At 32.6% G+C, this 21107-nt stretch overlaps 1 protein-coding gene and 1 pseudogene across 4 annotated transcripts; both read left to right on the top strand.

Annotated features, from left to right (window-relative positions):
- Window positions 1-40: 40 nt before the first annotated feature.
- On the top strand, window positions 41-20825 carry LOC129785827 (peroxidase). Of its 4 annotated transcripts, none has more exons than XM_055820456.1 (7): window positions 41-122; window positions 15064-15224; window positions 16086-16916; window positions 17637-17945; window positions 18924-19074; window positions 19139-19508; window positions 20341-20825. In XM_055820456.1, the coding sequence occupies exons 2-7, from the start codon at window positions 15064-15066 to the stop codon at window positions 20550-20552; spliced, it is 2034 nt and encodes a 677-aa protein (XP_055676431.1). In that variant the 5' UTR covers window positions 41-122; the 3' UTR covers window positions 20553-20825. The 4 variants fall into 4 exon arrangements, with proteins under 4 accessions (XP_055676431.1, XP_055676434.1, XP_055676435.1 ...); XM_055820459.1 differs by lacking the exon at window positions 41-122 and adding an exon at window positions 2091-2188; XM_055820460.1 differs by lacking the exon at window positions 41-122 and adding an exon at window positions 7691-7753.
- On the top strand, window positions 4682-5474 carry LOC129787319 (succinate--CoA ligase [ADP/GDP-forming] subunit alpha, mitochondrial-like; annotated as a pseudogene).
- Window positions 20826-21107: the final 282 nt, after the last annotated feature.

The following is a 21107-nucleotide window of genomic DNA, read 5'->3' as shown; positions in this document are numbered from 1 at the left end:
TTCAATTTGAGATTTTTTTTCTTTTAAAATAATTAATTGGAAAATTGTGTGTGTTTGCGCTGTGTAAGAAGGTATCAATTTGGCGTTGACCTGAGAGACAGCCAACGATATCAACCTTCAAGGTGAGTGTGCGTCATTAAAAGCACTTATATTGCTGATTTGTAACAGATCTTTTTTCACCACCTAGCACAGCTAATTTATTCTTTTTCTCCATGACTTGATGACTTTTTCTTGCTAACCGCCCAACTAACTAACCCAAATCACACTGTGAGCTACCTGTTGCAGTGATCCCATTTCGCTAGACGCAGTTGCATAATAATGCCGACGCGATGCGTAAATTTTTGCGTTAACATGTAACCATTTACCACGGTGGGTGATCACTGTGATCATCACTTGTTGGAAATTATTAATTATTGAAATTAACAAATAAATTGAGCAAAACCTTTAATTTTTTTTACTACTCTTCTGCTTTTTAATTAAAACCTCTTGTAAATCATGTAGCGGAAGCTGATTTAAAGATAACTTACACACATATCCTTTAATGAAAGAATTAGAACTTTGATAAAAAGAATTTTTGTAAATGAAAAAAAAATCCCGAGGCATCTCATATATGCCCCATATTATATGAATGTCAATGCTTTTATCAATCTATTTTAGTTTTTTTTTCTTAATCTATATTTGAACTGGTATTTATCAATCTCTGTCAGCTTCAAAAAAAAAACAGACAAAAAAGTCGTTCAAGATTCAACAAGGTTGAAATATTTTCGAAAAATTCATCTAATTAGCCACAAAAAAACAAGAACCTGCTGTTTTCAGCAAGGTGCATAAATAAGATGAATATACCTATCACGTAATTATTTTATTTCTTCTTTTCTTTTCAAATAAAATGATCTTTTTATTCTTGTAGTTTTTTTTTCAGATAGATTGACCAAGGTGGGGTTTCCTGTAAAAATGCTGCACCTTGTGTTCCGACTATGTTACACTATTTAATTTACCCTTTGGCACCAAATTTTATAATCACATCACGAATAAACACTTTACCTGTATAAGAAAAAAAATCACTCTCAATTGAACCTCTCAATGTCATATCCCTCTTTATTTCAATCAATTACTTTTCAAGCTGCGAGATATGAATCTCAAAAGAAACGCGATTTTATATACAATCAACCAGTGCTATATAACAAAGAAATGGATAATAAATTTTCTCCCTCCAATTTTCCGGCACTTAATTTAATATTAAGTATCTCATATTTCACGATGAACTTGAAACTTATGCTCCTTCGCACCCAAAATTAACCACCAACCATTGATCATTTTTTTGGCGCGTAAGAAGAGCAAAATCTCACGGTATTCATCAAATTTTACGAAAAGTATGTACCTTCGCTGAAAATTCCTTTCAACCAGAGAAACATCAGAAATAATCAACGGAATATATTGCAATCATGGCGGTGTCACTCAATTCAAACTTATTGTGAGATTTTTTTCTTCATTAGGATCCGTTTTGATCTTGTAGCGATACTTAATTCATGGCCATAGTGGTGTATTGTGTGGCACGATCATGGCAAAGAAGCGGATAAGGAGGAACTTCAAAGCACGGTTGTTATATGCCCAAAAGCATAATTTTTCAAATTGATAGTTTCTCGTGTGTAAGAAGTGTGGCTCGATTAACTGATCTTGAGGAATTGTTATTAACAAGAACAATAAGGACAATCACGCAACGCGTGTTATGGAAATGTGCCAAAAATAGCCAATTAAATGTGATTTAATTTTTCCCTGTTGAATATGGTTGGAATTTCATAATAAACAACAATTTTTTTCTTGTATACTATATGTATCAAAAATACATACCTACATGTTTTTCAATTGGCAGTCTACATGGATGCCTATTATACCAAATATTTTCTTTTCTATAAATTGCAAAAAAAAGCAAAGCGGAATTTAAAATATGGTAAAATTTATTAATAAGTTAAAAGAAAATATATAAATTCTCATTTACTATTAAATATGTCTATGATTAATTAATTATTTATTAAATTATTGCCAAAAAAAATATCTGTCGACTTTTGAATTATTAACTAATTACTATTATTAATTAAGATTCACAAAACAATCTCTTTGCAAATAAACTTTTGAAATTCCTTAAAAATGCGCTTTGAAAAAAAAGCGAAAAAATTCACTCAAAATTCAGGTGAGAACACAAATAATTGCGTTTCTTAGAAAATTAATTATCACACTAACCCCGTGGTCATGGTTTATTCTCCGAAATTGCAATGTATGAAAATACTTTTATGTAACGTTACGATACTTATTCTTACACTATATTGCGCACAATAAATCACCTGTTTCTTTTCCTGTCTTAACTTTTTAGTTTCCTTAATTTGTGTTAGAAAGTCAATCATAACGCGTCCAGTTATTAGAGTTGGTATACCACAACGCGGATGGGTCAATCTATGCGTTGTAATTTAATTTTTAAGTAGTATTAGTAGGCAAAGTTGATTTTTTTTATGAAATTCTTCAATTCGAAAGACAAAAATGGTTATATATCAAGTTCTATTGCACATACAGAAATTTCTTGACTAGTTCTGGAAAGGTATTGAAATAAGCTATAATCTGACATATATTTCGATACATTTCAAGGTCACCTCTAGTACACAAAATGGCGGATTTTTGTTTTACCAAAACAGTTTTTTGCACTTTTCGTCCTAAAGGAAAGGTTCTAGAGGTTTCTGATGTTCTAAAAAGTTGTAGGTAATTGCAAAACCTTTAATTTGATACCAAATTGAGCAAAATCGGACAAGCCGTTCAAGAGATATGGCTCTTAGAACTTTTCAAATTCAAGAATTTTTCAAATGGCCATATCTTCTAAACGGCGACATAGAATTTCTTCATTTTCGGACTCGTGACAGATATTGAGTCAGGCTACAACATATCTAAATTTAAAGGAAATCTATAACAGATGTTGGGAGATATAGCCCCTTAAAGTTAGGCAATTTTTGTTTTTGTTTTTAGCGCCTCTTGCGGATGTTTTTGAAACTTGGAATGTTCTAAACAGTTGTAGGACTTCTCAATACCTTTCATTTGATACCAAGATGGTCAAAATCGGTCAAGCCGTTCTCGAGATATATCGAAAAAACACTTTTTGCTTTAGGCCGCCATATTTGCTAAACGGCTTGACCAATTGTCAAGTACGAATTGTTGATGAAAACGTCTCACTAAGCTCTACAACATACTAAAGTTTCAGACCTCTAGCTGTAAGGGAAGTGGTTGACAGTATTTCAAAATGGCGGACGGCGGCCATCTTGGATTTTGAAAATGCGAAAAAATGAAATTTTACACCCACATTTCTATAGAAAACTTCAAACCGGAAGTCTCTATCTGTTACCGTTCTCGAGATATAATGCAAAATGTTGACCACCGGACGGCAGGCCGGCAGGCCGGCAGGCCGGCCGGATCAAAAATTTTCCACCACCATTTTCGAAATGTGGGATGTCTAAAACGTGCTCATACCAAGTTTGAGCCCGATCTGAGGTGGTCGGTTTTTCCGACGATTACAATACTTGGTATGCCACGATTGTGGTATACCAACTAATTATTATTTCTCTCACATAAAAAAGATCATTTTATTTTCTTTGCTTTTAGAGAAATTTTGTTTTACAAAAAAAATAATAAATACTTCCCTTCATATTTTATCTAAAATGAAATTTTGTTTATGCAATTTTTATAATATCAAATTATTTATTAAATATTTTGAATGTAGGCTAAAATCTTTTAATTTTATGGTCTTCTTCACATTATAAACTTTCACTCTTCACAATAATTTACTTGTATCGGTTCTATTCATGACTTTTGTGCTCTTAAATAATATTTACATTTCTCCTTCAATAGAATATTTACATAGGCACTTATAATACTCACGTTTTTTAACCATGAGGAATATGATGAAATTCACCGGTATTTTTTTCCTCATATCAGCATAAAGAAGGTAAAAGAAAAGGAAGACCATAATAAGTTAAGACCTCATTTAATTTCCACACTCTGTGAAGAATACCTGCTTTTTATTTGACTATTGCATTCATTTATTTGGATAAAAAAGGCAATAAAGTTGAAATATTTTGTTTTTTATGGGCATACAAAAAATTCAATGATGTAATTGCAATTTTACGTAGAATTTTATTTATTGAAGGAAGACAAAATGCGTCAAGTTTGCAAAGAATAACAAGTTAATATTTTTGTTTATTTTTTATCACATGGTCGGAAAAAAATTTAAGCCTTTTTGTTTTAGAGGAAGTACAAGCATAACGATTCAAAATTTTTATTTAATCATTACCAAATGAAAGCATAGAAAGAGCTTATCTGTATCACCCGTTGAGATCTCAAAACCAATGCTGGGTGTTGCATGCAAAAATTGATGTGTAATGCCTGATTGGATATGCTCGATTAACATACCAAAGCTCCCGAACTTATTAAATTTTATGAATCAGATGAAATGCTTAATAGACAACGATATATTTGCGTATATGAAAGTCTTGTCTTATATAGTACCTAGGTATTTTCTTTTCTTTTATTACTTTAGCTCTTTTTGTAAATAAATATAGCAGCTACATATACCACATTATATCCCTTAAATGACTTAAATAAGCTGACTAACAGTGCTATTCGGAAAATAAACACATTTCATAACTTGAAATTTTTCAAAATCAACAAAAATACTTAATTTGCTATTCGAAAATTCTTTGGATTTTGAAGCTTAGACCATGTTGAAAATTGTAAAAATTCAAAGCTGGTCTAATGTCAAATTTCATAATTTTGTGTTTGGAAGAAAGTGCGGAGGTGCGTGGTTCAGCAAGAAAAGCCGGAAAATATACGGAAAAACATCCCAATATTCGTTAAAATACACGTTTTTGTGAAAATTTCTCTGGAAGAAAGTGAAGGTAGGTGAAAATATGGCTTTGTGGTACGCGAATTTAAGATGAGTAAACATAACCTATTTCTCTTCTCCAGAAAACTCTTCGGAAGGTATGCCACCCGGAAGAATTTAATCCTTACGGGAGAGACTCGCGTGATCTGTGAGGGATTCACGGGCAGGGCAAGCACGACAGCTTGCATAGCAAGCAGGCCATTGAGTATGGGGCGAAGATGTTTGGCGGAGTGTCGCCAGGAAAAGGAGGAAAGACTCATCTAAATCTTCCCATCTTCAATACGATGAAGGAAGCAAAAGAGGCAACAAATTGCGAAGCAACAGTACCTAATCTATATGCCACCCCCGCATGCCTTAAAGGCAATTTTTGAAGCTCTCGAAGCTGAAATTTCGCTGATAGTCTACATTAAGGAGGGTATCCCGCGGCAGGACATGGTACGCGAGAAGCATTCCCTTCTGCGGCAGGATAAGTCACGACTTGTGGAACCCAATTGTCCAGGGATTTGCCCCTGATCGCTACAAGATTGGTATTATGCTGGGGAACATCCAATTGTAACGGTTGTACCACATTCCGGAACAATCAGAGCTCCAATTTAAAGATTAATCATGTTAAAAATTATTTTAAAAATAAATTAATTGATTATCGATTTGATTGACTCTCGTTTTTGTAAATCATTACAACTGATAATACACGTGAAAAGTAAGGTTTGGGTATTTTAATTCACGTATTTCACTCTCAATAATCAAATCCACAAAATTCAAAGGTCCTCTTGAGCACCTTTGAAATTTTTCATAAATTCAAAGAATTTGACAGCTCAAATTTCAAAATTCAGACAATCCCGAATACGAATTTAGGAAATTTTCTTTAGACCAGTCGAAATTCTTAATTTTGACATTTCACTTTCAAAATTCATAGAATCTCGAATAGCAAAGTTTTGAATTTTGTGGAAAATTACAAAATTCAAAGTGTTTGAAATTTTTCATACATTTTCGAATAGCAGGGTAAGCTAACTTTTTAAAAAATAAAATTTTAAAAAGCTTTTAATAAAATCAGAATACAGCATTATTATTGCAAAAACTGGCTTGGCAGTTTTTTTTAAAATTATTTTAGATTTTTTATGATTACCTATTTTCCTTCCAAAATAGAAATGGTGGTATTCGGTGTCACAAGGCTGTTCTAGAGAGAAATAAAAGCTCTTAAGCTTTCGATCTGAATGCTAAAGGTCAGTAAACCTTCTATTTATTGTTAGTTCTTTTTGACCCCATTTCGTCCTTCCATAGTATAATTAATTAGACGCATTGAAATTTATAGTCGCGCCTGATCGATCAAATTAATTTACATAGTACCTATGTCTTATATACTTTGTATTTAGGCTAACAAAAGAGATTCGCTTTATTTATGAGTAAGTGTGCCTCTTTCACTTGGAAAAAACAGAGAATAGCGAAAACACGTTGTTCTTGTAAAAGACGGTCTTTTTATTAGTTTGCGTATTTTCCCATTTTGCGGTAAATATATTGTCTATATATGTAGGTATATTTTGTAGCGTTAGGAAATGAGTAAGCGGATGCCAAAAGATCATGGTTAGATCTTTAAATTTGCACCTTGTCACAAAACGCGTACGCGAATAAAGGCACAACTTTGGCCAATTTCGGGTAAACTTGAAAATAAACTGATAAAACCTCACATGCTATATGCATAAAAGAATGAGTGTAATTTTTCTTCCTCATGTACATTATTTCCCGCGTCTTTCATTGCAACAAAGTATATGGTACAATAAATTTTGTACGTAAAGTACCTTCGATGATCATGTGATCAGATCGAGATCAACTTCTTGAGTAATGTAATTTTTTTTCTTCTTTTTTTTCCTCTACCTGCGACATGAGAATTTAATAATGAAGGTTCATATAAAAGAGCAACAAAAATGTAAGTTTTTTTATTGGATTCTTTGGTGAATTTAATATCCCAATTTTGTTACATTTTATCCCACCATTTCTGCCAATTAGAAATATTAAACTTCTCCGGTGCATTTCTTGCAAGAGGGTTATTAGTAATTAATATTTATATGCTCAAATACTTTAGTATCTGTATAGTTTTAATGCCCACAACATAAATCATGCGTTAAAGTTTCGCCATCAAAATTGTTGGTGGTGGCTGGAGATGAAAAAAAAACTCGTCTAGTTTCTTCTAATTTGTAGAAATAGTATTGCTTGCTTCTTTTTTTTCTTCGTGCTTCACAATAATCCTCCACCACTAACTCTCCCGTGGAAATGAGAACCGTAAGATTTCATTGGAATAACACAACATACATCTCAATTCGGATTGCAAACGAAAGGAAAAGTTTAATGCTGAATTTTTACACGATATTTAATGGGAGAAATTGGAAGCATTTGGTTAGATCACTTTTATTTTTTTCTTTCTTCTTTTGCACTAAATTCTTTTATTTTTTTTGCTCCTACCAATCACTTTCTCCGGTCTTTGACAAATTTCATACCATCTGAAAAAATTTTTTACCGGTTGCTCGAATTGATCAATCATCAATAGAAGACAAATTCGCCTCATAGGGACTTGACTAATTTCTTTAAACCACATGAGACTATTTTATTAGCAAAGTGTTGTAAATAGAAAATGCAGAAGGGTATAACACAAAAGATTACTCTGATCCAATGAAGTGATAAAATTTTCTGTACATAAGAAATGAATCCCACCGTAAAACGTGAATGAATTAAATTCGTGTCTCTAGTGATCTTTAGCTCATAATGTAGCGGAGCACCAGGCAGACTCGCAGACATTGGGCTTCAGTTTGGCGAGCTAAGCGGAAGGTGGTGGGAGCCAAGGTGTGGGGAGAATTAATATAAAATCTCATGAAAATCGCGTCGATACCTCAGTCGATTTCGTCTTTTCCACGCAACAATTGGGGAGAACCACCTGTGGTAGGGCGAAAAAATAATTAATGTTCAGTGGTAGGAGGGCGAAGGATATTTCGAGAGTTTAAATCTTTTTATTTCTTTTTTCCTTGTGATTTTTATCCTTGGACAATTTTTCTTATTTTTCTACACATTGTGAGTGAAGAAGGGTGTCAAGTGATCTTTAATAGAACATACTGTGGTACTTCCCACCGTGAGTGCAAGAATAAAGCGAAAAATTTGTTAAAGTAAGTGTTGCCCATCATGTAATTGCATTTTAATGGATTAAGTGCTGAAGAGAGCTATATATGTATTCTCTCAGGATTATTAAAGAGAAGGCTACCCAAAAAGCATACAATTATATTTTATTATGGACGGAATTCGAGGTCTCTCAGCCAATTATTAACCCCTCCTGAAAAGTGAAAATTTAGTGCCTTGAAAATATTTCGACAAAATTTGATAATTTTCATTTTTTTTTAAACACTTTTACTTTCATCGCTCGGTTTCTACATGTAGCATTATATATTATACATATATTAGTTGCAAATGAAGAAGGATATTTCATAATATACTGATCAAAAAAAATACCATGGATGAGTGTAAAAAATTAATAACTGTGATATAATTTCATTTATGTGAGAAGAAAATTAGCATTATGAAGGTTAAAGTGCTCTATGTAGCTAATTATGTGAAGGGAAGAATAAAGTGATCCTCTTCTGGCTTTTTTTTAACAATCAATTGTCTCCCACTGAGAGTGAAGTTTTATGAGAGAGTTTTTTCCCAACATTTGTAATTTCAATGAAGCGCGAATTAGTGCCAAGAATGCATTTTCCGGGCATGCGACATGACATCAATGCGCGATTTTATACATTATAATTAAAATTAATCCACACTCCATCGCACTATTTTATAGTCGACTCAACGGATCATTGGCATAATTGAGTGAAAGGGAAACTTAACACTTTTCATCCATGCTAAATGGTAACATCGCACTTGAGGAATCTCCATCAGTAGCTGGTGGGCTTGGTGGGCAATTAAAGAAACTTGTCTTAAGGAAGAATTTTATCCAAGAATCAGAAGGTCAATATGTAAAATAATAAAAGAAATATATATATATATATATATATATATCAGGTTTCTCCAAGGCACTATAAGATAGGCTCCAATCTCAAATCTCACATAAATTTAAAGAATTTTATCAAGGTCTTCAACTATTTCCCGAGACAATTTTGTCCAAAAAGATCTACATTTTTTTTTTAAATTATACATAAGTTGTCGCATTTTAAAGCGGTTTACATTTTTTTTTTTAAAAAAAAACCTTAAATAGGTATCACAAGAAGTGGTTGCTTTTGTGATATGTGACGTTGAGGAAATTGATCAATCTTTCTTGAGCACATAATGCCTCTCTTCTATAATAAACCTCTCACATTTGGAACTCATTGAGTATTTTCATCAAAACCCATATCAAATCAATTATGTTTTAATTATCCTATATTTTAACTTTTATATCTATTTTATATCTCGTCGATAAACTGTAAAAGACTTTTGAATTTGTTTTTAGAACACTATAAAATGTGATGTATAGAAAAAACATAACCGTCATTTGCAAAAGCTAATATAAGACTTACATACATGTTTGCTTAAAAAATCCTACATTTTTTTTTAAATATACTTAGGTAAATAATTCTAAAATAAACTTTTACCAGAAACAGATTAATTTATACGACATTTACGCATTTTTTTTAAACTGACAAATATATTTTTTCTAATAATTTGAATTGAATTAAATTTAAAAAAATCATTATGCAAATTTTACAGAACCTTGTGAAAGATAAAAACTAAATGTCTATCAAAATTTGAAAAAAAGACAAATGAGATTCGTTCTTCAAATATTTCATCTTAATACCCAATAATATGATTTTTTTATTCATCAGTGAATAAATTATTGAATTATTTTTCGGTTAATCCCCACAAAACTAGAATCGCAAAAATTTCCGTAAAATTTTATAAACACATGGTTAATTTATTCATTGAGAATGGAAACTTAGAACATTTTCACCAACTGGTTATTTTTACATAAAATTATGTAGAAAAAAAAGTGAAATCATGGTTTGGGTAAGAGTATACCAAAATATTTGAAAGATTAACATTAAAACACTTAAAAAAAAGTGAATGAGACAAAGGCAGGATGGATTGAGACGAAGAACGCAAATATTCAATCTGCATAATTTCACATATCAGTTAAAAAGATTTTTTTACAAAAGTGGGAAATACGAAATTCTTATTACATAATAGTGTCTACATTTTTTTTTCTTTTTCGCTGCTAAAGGTAATAAATATTCTATTTTTAAAGAATGGAAAAAAAAATATCTGAGTAAAATCTTTAATCAAATTTATACGGTTACACATAAAAAAAACAAATATGTATGCAACATTTTAACATCAATAAACCACAGATGTTAAGCAAAAATACTTTTTCTTCTCAATGTTGCACAAAAAAAAGGATTAAATTTATTAGTCCTAATAAAATGGCATTTCAAAACGTTAATGTGTTTTCTTCTAAAGGTGAGTGGAATAAATATATTCATTTAGATAGTGGTTTGGGATATTTGAAATTTAAACAAAAAATCTCAGATATGAAAGCCCGCATGACACCAATAAATTAGAATAAACAAAATGTTCCATGATGTATCCAAATGAAACCACAAATTAATTTATTATTGGGAAATAACAGATGGGGAATATACTCCACATACCGCTTTAAAATGCTAAATCTGCAAAATCGATAAAAGGAATTATAGTAATTTATTTATTATAGGTGCACAGTGCAAATATTACTCATTGGAAATAATTCACTTTCATCAGGTTGCATTCACCAATAAGTTAGGTACAAAAGAGTAAATACAACATTATTATTGAAGTTTACCTCAGAAGGTCGTTTCGTATCTTTCGTATGCACTTTTGGAGTATCTATGTACCTGTACATAAGTATATAAAAGTATATGTACTACAATAAACTAAGCTGAGTGGCCGAGACATATTACAATCTATATACACATATTTTATAAGAGAATAATTCTTTATGAGGTTTATTTTCGGCAATAACGCCAAAGTAAACGGAAAATTTGGGTAATAATTTGGGAATTTTGCTGAATTCGATGATTAAACTTCCGAAAAAAAAATTCTGAATGTCGTCTGGTGTTTGAAATATGATGACAAGACATCATTTTAATATGAGTTATTTTTTGTTTTTATTTTAATAAATTATTCAAATTTATTTCAACGAATTAGCTTAATGAGAAGGTATAAAAAAAGCTCAAAAAATTATTTTTAAGCAGGTTTTTAGCAATAAATGTTTTTAACTCATTAAAAGAAAAGCTTTTTATCAACTTACGTCTGACCAGCGACCGCGTAATATTTATACGTTTTTTCGCTTTGAACTACTACACCGCCCAAACAAACAATAACCTACCGAATGTATATCTTTTTAATGAGTACAAAAAACATGAACTTACACGTGCTCATGCTGAGTGAGATATAAAAGCGTGGGAGTTGAGATTTTCAATCAAATAAAAAATTAACTTATTGACCCGATTTGGAAATTGAACATTACATACCCTCATATTGCACTCTGTTAATACAATAAAGTTTTTTTTTCTAACACAAACTCCTAATGGATTTTATCATTGGGCAGAAATAACAAATGATATGTTTGGTATTGTGGTGAGGTAGTTGTAAATTTTCACACTATATTGAGCAAATTATGCCATGAATGCAGTTGGAAAACTTCATTTCTGAATGAGCTTTACATAGAATTTCTTAATTAAGAAACCGTGAGACTTTTCGCTATGTATGTACGTCGGCTATGTATTTTTGTGTAGATTTTTTTTAGCTTTAACAAAAATAGCTAAAAGGAATTTAAAATAAAATACCCAGACTGATATTTGTGATTTTAATGATCAATCGGCAATATAAAATCAATTAGATCATGTAATAATGCATAGTGGCCATAGCATTTGAGGTAAAGTAATTTAGATCTTATGTTGTATGGTGATATATGTTTTTTTTTTCCTTTTTGTGAGTTGCTGATCATAAGTAGATTTGTTAGTAAATGTTATGTATTGAGTGAATTGAACATCGCTAGAGGGATTAAAATCTTCAGTCCAGATAGTGATTTTTTGACTATATACAATTACTCAATATGAGGAAGTAATGTTGAGTTCAGATTTATGTACAGTACATAGATATGTATATATAGGACGGAACATTAAATTAAATTTGGTTGAAAGCCTATACGTCTATAAAAATTAATTAAACAAGTTTGAGAGCTAAATTCTCAATCACATCTGGAATTTTATATTGTATCAGAAGAACAGGAAAAGAAACCAAGAAAGGAAAAATAAAAGGAAAAGGAATCGAAAAAAAATCTTTTTAAAAAAATAAATATAGTCTCTTAAGGAAGTCTACATTCTCATTTGAGGTACCTACCGAGACTACATAACCAGTATTATATTTTAACCACAAAAGGGAAAGGAGTTTTTAACCTTTGCACATTCTGCCATTCTTCCTTCATTTCATTTTTACGTATTAAATATCATTACGACAAAAGTTAAACATTCAAATCACGTGCACCTCTTTAATTATCCTATTATTATTGTGAAACTTATCTCAAAGACTGTCAATCAAATGCTCTCCGCTAATCAAGTGAAATAGTTATAACCACAAGACGTCTTTCGGTCAACACTTATAACAAAAATATGCGCGCATGAGACATTGGAAAGGCAGTGCAAGAAATTTTCCAGTTTTTTCTATGCCATGACATTTTTTTTCGCAATTTAGAGTAATTTTCAATGACAGTGGGTGGTGAAATTTTGTGTTGCATTTTCTTGGGCATCGCTCTTGCATTATGTAATTGTTGCATTTTTAATACGAAGAATTTTCTCTGCAATACGAACGAGCATTTAAGGTAGACACCCTTGTGTAATAGAAATTTTGTGAGTAAGCGTGAGAATGTCGGAAAAAGTACCTTATATTAAATCAAAGGCAATCAATCAACTATTTATACTACAAATCGTATTTTATTATAAAAAAAAGTAAGTCTGCACCTTTGTGCATAGGTAGGTGTACGCAATAATGTAAGTAAACGTGACGATATTCTACCGATAGATAACATTTTCTGAACATTCCTTCAAAGTTGTAAACTCAATATTGTACACAAAAAATACAAGTCAACGAAGGAATTTTACTTTTTTTTTACATTATAATATTTCACACAAAGTTGCAATATGAATTTATTCCATTGATTAAATCTATATGCAATCCCTAATATATGGATTTTTTTATCAGCGTAAAATAATTTAATTAATATTATGAAATGTTTAAGAAAAAAAGAGAAGTCTTTTGTTTTTAAAATACAGCATAGGCATTTTTTTTCTATTACTCTCAACGTCTCCAAATTTGTTGCGATTGCCCAATCACACCTGAACCATTTCCAATATTACTCATAAATCCATCTATACAATATATTTGTCTATGACTTCAGTCTCACCTTACCATATCTGATTGGATATGTTGAATAAGTTTGTCAGGCATTTGAGGTATTCCAAAAGGAAAAACCGCCCAAAAACAAAGAATAAAGTTCATAAATTATCCATGGGCGAGTTCCTTATTGTTGCGAAACTGTAATCTCTTTAATGATCGTGATTTTTTACAAGTAAAAGTAAATACATAGCACTGCCACAGCAATGATCCATGAAAGACATATACACAATATATTAAAATATTGATCTCTTTCAGGTACCTTTAGGTACACACATATCTATATTTTTAATGACCATTTAGCACAGTGTTACATGGAAATTGAATTTAAAAATTAATTTAAAAAGCCACCTCTCAATGTCATTTTTCTCTTGTTCGATTTTTTTATTCTTGATTTTTCCTCTTTCTATATATTTTGTGTATATAATCATAATGAATGTATAGTTTTAGCATTGTTTTTCACATACCTACCTATAATTTTTTTTCTTCAATAGCAATAGACAAATGCAGAGAAATATGAGAATTAAACTTTACTATAATTGGGAATGAATGGGAGGGTACAGCAGTGGGAGATTTAATAGTTTTTTTATGATATAAATCATTCATTAACACGAGCAATGAAAGAAAAGAAATTAAATGCAGTGGAAATACCATTCCCACTCACTTGCAGCATAATTTGGAATTTTTGTAAAATCTATTATCGATGAAAGAGATAGAAACGGCATCAGCCTAATTCTTATATGCTATATGGATTATTCAATCGCATTGCAAAGTACATACACATCTTTTTGCATTATGTGAATTGAACAAATTAATCACCTTCCCACTGTGCGAAGGTTTTTCAATTACATACCGCATCTTCACGCAGACGTTTGATTCGTTTAGCATATTGCAGCATCGGCAGTGCATCTCTTTTTTGCTATTATTTCTTCTTTAATTAAATTAAATTACTCGATCGCAATGGAGGCCCAGTGCAAATCAGCTGTTAGTATGTTTTCAATGAAATTGATTTAATAAAATACACGAGAAAATACGAGAGAATCATACGTTTTGATGAATGCAGATTGCACTTTTCACAACTGCTTCATCTATGCTCTACAACTGTCTGACTCACTCGTGCAATACCATTTTCGATGTCGCACGTTTTCAGTTGCATAAATACATATTCATGACCCAGCAGCTGTATGGGGTTCACTAAACTGCGCGTATGTTTCTTCTTCCGAAAACAAAATTTAAATGTTTAAATCATAATCAAGAGCCATTTAGTGTGTTAATAAGTTAAATTAATATTGTATATAATTTTTTCTTTATTATATTGACTTTTCCAACTTCAAAGCTCTCGCATCATTGATTTTCCATTAAAGTGTGAGGAAATTGGCCATTTAATTTACACAAAATGCTCACACGAGGTAGGTACAAAAAAAAAGAAGCGACAATACCATAATCACGGAATTTTGTAGTGTAGCAGTTTAAATTAGGGTAAAATACAAAAATTAGAAAGTAACCGGAATTTTTATATAAAAACAGCTACTTACTTCCCAAAATGTTTACACTCATTTTAATCTTACATGATATTAAAATGTTTGCTTTATTATGCTAAGTTACCTACATTGTTTTTTTCCTGCAAAAAATCGTAACATTGAACTTCCGTTTCCAAGACAGAACGTTTATTAAAGCAAAAAACCATCTTTCTTAATTTGTAGATGAAGGTACCGTTTCTGCTTCTTGTCGCCACACTCGGTACAGTTCACTGTACAACTTTAGGGGAGTCATCATACAGTATCATTCACGATAGAGGAGTCAGGAGTTACTTTTCAACTCCCTTTAGCCATGGCAAAACCAGGGGTTACGCTGGATTTTATGGGTAAGAAAATCTATTGAAATAAATTTGTTAAATCTCTATTTAAATGTAATTTATTTGAAAACTAAGATGCTCCAATTTTTTTGGGAACATATCTTTTTGAATTTTATCCAAACCATATGGCTCTCTGCAATAAATTATCACCAAGTTTACCAAATCAAGCTTTATATGAGAATGATTTTGCATAAACCAACTGTTGAACCATTAAACTAAATTCCATTCACTCCCATGTCCGTCATTGCTGCATAAAGCCACAATTGTTGTCTTGTTACATTCCCTTGAATGTTCAACAGAATATGTATAATTAACAATTTCCATCAATATTATCTATGAATTGCATTTATGATCAATATGTGCAATTTTATTTTATTTGATTTTAACGGCACAGGGCGTATATCGAGGGCTGCATTGTAAAACCGGCTAAGTCGATATGAGCTCCGAACCGACTTAGCCGGTTTTACAATGCAGCCCTCGATATGCTACATTTCATCGCATTCACCACCACATTATGTTATGTTTTAAAAATGAATTTTCAACAAGTCAAAATGCGACACTGTGTACATTACATGCTGATTTAAATATGAAGACAGAATATTTTCAAATTAGCAATGAAATAAAATTATGTGACGAAGTACATACAGATTCGAAAATATTTTACAAGCTATCTATATAATAAAATTAAATTCGAATCAACTCGTTTATTTTACAATCAATAAAATATTGGCAAACTTGGTGGTATTGTTTGGAATAATATAAGTACAAAAGACCCACAAAACCTCTGTGATATGATTTTTTCAGGAGAGAATGGTCCCACAAGAACAAACAGAAAGAAATCTCACAGTCAATTCAAATTAATAATTTCAGTCAATCATTCGCCCAATCAAATCCCTTCGGAGTCGCAGGACCTGGATCAGCTGGTATAGGTGGCGGAAAGACATGTGGAGTCCCACCGACAAATTGTGTTCGTTCCCGCTACCGTACATTCAATGGAGTATGCAACAATTTAGTAAATCCAGGATGGGGTATGGCCGCTGGGAGCTATTCCCGTCTTCTCTCACCCAAGTACGGAGATGGTGTAGCCTCACCAACAACATCAGTCACAGGAGAGGATCTGCCAAATGCCCGAGTAATTTCCGTTGATGTTTTCGGTGAACGTGATGTTCCTGATCCCAAATACACACTCCTTAACATGCAATGGGGTCAGATAATGACCCACGACATGAGTCTCCAGTTTGGTGGTTCTCAGGCACAGAAGCACGCCACATCGTGTTGTACAGACCAGGGTCGTATAATGGAACAGGGAAATCTCCACAGTACTTGCTACCCAATTATCGTACCACCCCATGATCCAGTATACAATGACTTTGACTCACACTGCATGAGTTTCGTGCGAACACTCACTGATAGAGATGTCGGATGCCCCCATGTTCAGTTCGGAGCTCCGGCTGAGCAACTCACGGAAGTGACTGCTTTCTTGGATCTCTCACTCGTGTATGCGAATAGCGATCAAATGAATGCACAACTCAGAACATTCAGCGGTGGTAGAATGATTACAGAACAACGTCATGGACGCGAATGGCCACCACATAATCCCAATGCATCCACTGTATGTACAATGGCTACCGGCATTAATGATGTGTGCTACCTGGCCGGTGATGTTCGTGTAAATCAAAATCCAGGACTCACCTCGCTCCAGTAAGTATTTTCTTTTTCGAAATATTTCCTCAATAGCTAAATTACTTTTTGGGTCACGACTGATTCCAGTGATTAAGCTTATTTTAATTTAGCATAAATTAAATGAGTATACTTTCATGTTCCATGTCTGATCTCATTATGCATATAAACTTCTTATAGAGATACATAAATTTATCTGTGATTTATGTTTAATAATGTAGAAAAATACCCAAGAAATTCCTATTTGATACGGTGAAAGACATTGCAAAATTTTGAGTTTTTTTGCAAAAATAAAAGTGCAGAATAATGGCCAAACGTCTCAATTACTTACTTTGGCACATTCCTTTTGAACAAAATTTTAATTCATGAATTATTAATGGAAAGGGGAAGGGGCCAAAAAATTATCATAAGGATCACAGTCCCTCTTAGAATGTTGCGGAATCCCCCCTTAATCTAAGCAAAATGTTCTAAGCCCTTTCAACTTCCTTATTGCGCATTAATTAATATAATGAGATTTAGTTTCGAATCAAACCCATATGCTAGATAGGTACGTCAACGTCCCTTCTCCTTCCTTATGATTCAAAACAATAAATTCATTTTATTATCCCCTGAAAACAGAGTCAAAGATCTTGCAAAAGATCAATAAAATATGTCTTGCATGTAATTGAACAAGTTAATAATGCGTATTTTATGAGATTTAATTTAATCGCCTTTTTTGCACTTTTCCTTTCTTCAATGCAGAGTAATGCTTCTCACTGAACACAACCAAATTGCTGATGCCCTCGCTAGCATTAATCCACACTGGGATGACGAGAGGGTCTTCCAAGAGGCAAGAAGGATCAACGGTGCCCAATTCCAACATATTTCCTACTACGAGTGGCTCCCAATTTTCCTGGGTCAGAAGAATATGCGCAACAATGGACTTATCTACGAGACCACGCCGGGAAGCTATGTGAATGACTACGATTCAAGCATTGATCCACGAGTGATCAATTCTTTTGCCACAGCCGCCTTCCGATACTTCCACACGCAAATTGAAGGAAGACTCGAGTGAGTTTCCCACGAGTTTTTTTCTATAAACCACAAATGCACCTTCATACATTTTCCAATTGACTGAGCATGTGTGTAAGAAAAAAGATATATAGTTTAATGTTAAAGAGATCGCGAGACAAGACTTTCATTATTTCCTACTCTATATACCTACACAGCAGTAGGATTTTGTCTATATTGTCCGCAAATGTATGAGAAAATACTTTTTCTTTCACTCTCAAAAAAACAATGAGTTAATTGATCATAATATGAGTATGAAAATTCATTTTCCATTTCTATTTTTTTCTCTCTTTCTCAATTCATTGATCTCTGAGGAATGTGTGATCGCCGGTGTTATTTAGAAAGATAGAGAAGTGTTGAATATTAATATGCAACCAATGCTGTGTATGTAAATGCATGCATGCATCAGGGTAATTCCTCTTAAAACGTACCTATTACTTAGGAAAGTATTTTATTCAAAATTGTCTTGAATTCACGTTATGAGAAGTATTTTAATTTCGTTTTCTTTCATTGTTTCTTTTAATTAAATTATTTTAATTGTTTTCCCATTACTTTCATTTACATACATTATTATATGTAAAAAAAAAAAGTAATATAAAGAAAAATAATATGCAAAAATAGATCAACTTTCACGGGAATTGTGCTTTTTTCCATGCACTTTTCTTTTCTTTTGCAAAACAAACGAAATCAATTTAATGCCAAGATCGAAGATCCATATCCCAATTTCTCTAGGTCTCGACACATTTTTTTCGCGTGACCCAATTTGACCTCAAACCATTCATTCGTCGTTATGTAAATGTACATGTGGTATGATATACGATACAAAATGCCCGATTTTTTGGGTCAATGACGATGAACTTGAACCCATTAGTAAGAAGCGTTGCCCGATCACGCATTGCCTTTTTTCACCGATATTATTCATTTTACTCCACCAAAGATCATTTAGCTAAATGTTGTTCATTTCCTTTCCCATAAAAGTTTATTGTCCGAACATCGTGCAAGAACAGCATCGCTGAGACTCAGTGACTGGTTGAATCGTCCCGTCATTGTTGAGGCGGAATTCGATAATCTCTGCCGCGGTATGGTTACGCAACCAGAAGAAGACACCGATGACAATATAGACACTGAGGTAAGTGAAGAAATATGCCAAAAGCGATTAAATCTTAATCCTAATTTTGTCTTTATCGCAACAGATCAAGCACTACCTGTTCCGTCTGGATAATCCAATTGGTCAGGATTTGAAGGCAATCGACATTCAGAGGAATCGTGATCACGGCCTTGCCAGCTACAATGACTTCAGGGAATTCTGTGGTCTCAAGCGGGCGACCACATTCGAAGATTTCCTGGATCTCATTTCACCGCGACACGTTGAGAAACTCCGAGCTCACTACACGAGTCCCGAGGATGTTGATCTCACTGTTGGTGCAGCTTTGGAAGCTCACGTTGCAGGTGCTCTGGCTGGTCCAACTTTCCTCTGTATCCTTACGGAACAATTCTTCCGTACACGTGTTGGAGATCGGTTCTTCTACGAGAATGGCAACATTGATAGTGCCTTCACGAGAGGTGAGTTTACATGATTTCTTTAATTTATTTGCCGATACAAACATAATTCTATCCCACGTAAAGATCGTGATTAAAGACAATTAATCATAAATATTGGAAGAGACTAAATGGTATCATGTCATGTTAGCTCTTTTAATTTTGTCAAATAACCACACTAAATCATTATAATTTATCTGTGGGAATAGTGAATCATATTACCAACAAATAGTGTACAGTGTGATCGTGAACTTTCTGATCTTTAATGCACCACACATGCTATATGAAGTTGGACGTGTTAAATAAAATTGAATTTTGCAACATAGTTGCTTCTGATATGTCCAATAAATTACTTTAGCTTGTTGTCACGTGAAATAGTAGTTTTTTGCTCACAGAATTAATAAAACCAATATGAGACGCAAAAATATCTCTACCGTGCCTCCTGCAGACTTGTGGCATACCGTCACTCCAATCCTTGGCCTTAAAACATCGACGGTACGAATGCAAATTAAAGTAAAATAAAATGCAAGTCTCGGAAATTCAAGTTGTGATAAAGAGTTTTATGATCCAATGGAATTATTGCAATTACTAGCAACGCTCTCACGACTCTCACCCAATTTTTAATTATATTATTTTTTCTCTCACAGAATTTAATATTGATCGAATTAATTACACATGTTTTCTGTGTGAAATATAAGTCTATCAGATTCACTTGGAAATTACATAAATAAGATCTAATTAGGAATTATATTTTCTATTGAAGTACAACGCGAGATTAATTAAATTGAGGAATAAAATTTAATGGGGTAGTTTTGCGAAATTTTGAGTTACTGCAATATTTTTTTCTTTATTCCAGAACAACTTCAATCAATCCGAACATCAACAGCTGCCCGATTGGTGTGTGACAACACCAACATTCACTACATTCAACCACGTGCCTTCGAAAGGATCCACCTTGGTAATGAACTCCAACCCTGTGCATCACTACCTCGTATTGACTTTAATCTCTGGAAGGAAGAAGTTAGTTCCGCCTACAACTCCCACGATGCCTTTTTCTTTAACAAATAAACTACAGTGTAAATTTATTTATTGGAATTTAGTATGAAAACAGTCTCTAGGGCTGGAATTTTCTCATATTTTTTCTGAGAGAAAATTTGTGAGATAAAAAAATAAATGGCAACACTTGAACAACGATGGTGTGAAATTGTAAAAAAAAGACCATTTATGCAAAGTTTTTGTACACGAAAGAAATTATGTATAGAAAATATTTTGCCATTTTTTTTATTAAATATTCCCCTCTCCCCACCCACATAATCACATTTCCTTTGTCCTTTATTGAAATAAAAGAAAAATAATGCTCTCATTGTCATTTTAATTTGTAAAAATAATGTAATTTTCTGAAGAAATTTGTAACATAGAGTCAATTCAAAATAATGTGAATGACTTAATCAAAATATTATGATGGAATGAACAAGTATGGAGAATAAAATTAAACCCGTACCAATAGAAAGAAAAAAGTGTTTTACTTTCTATTTTTGTGCATCCAAAATGAAAGTGAAATGAATTCAATTTTCACTGGCCGAGCATCAACGGTCTGTCAACATAATGCAGTTTATTTATCCA

The sequence above is a fragment of the Lutzomyia longipalpis genome, chromosome 1, assembly GCF_024334085.1.
Source record: "Lutzomyia longipalpis isolate SR_M1_2022 chromosome 1, ASM2433408v1".
Lineage (NCBI taxonomy): Eukaryota > Metazoa > Arthropoda > Insecta > Diptera > Psychodidae > Lutzomyia > Lutzomyia longipalpis.
This window is presented reverse-complemented; position numbering and strand designations above follow the sequence as displayed.

Bases quoted from the DNA above. Each gene is read 5' to 3' on its own strand.
- LOC129785827 (XM_055820456.1), top strand. From the start codon at position 15,064: ATGAAGGTACCGTTTCTGCTTCTTGTCGCCACACTCGGTACAGTTCAC. The intron at 16,917-17,636 runs GTAAGTATTTTC...TCTTCAATGCAG, and splicing joins CCAGGACTCACCTCGCTCCA to AGTAATGCTTCTCACTGAAC. The intron at 19,509-20,340 runs GTGAGTTTACAT...TCTTTATTCCAG, and splicing joins TGATAGTGCCTTCACGAGAG to AACAACTTCAATCAATCCGA.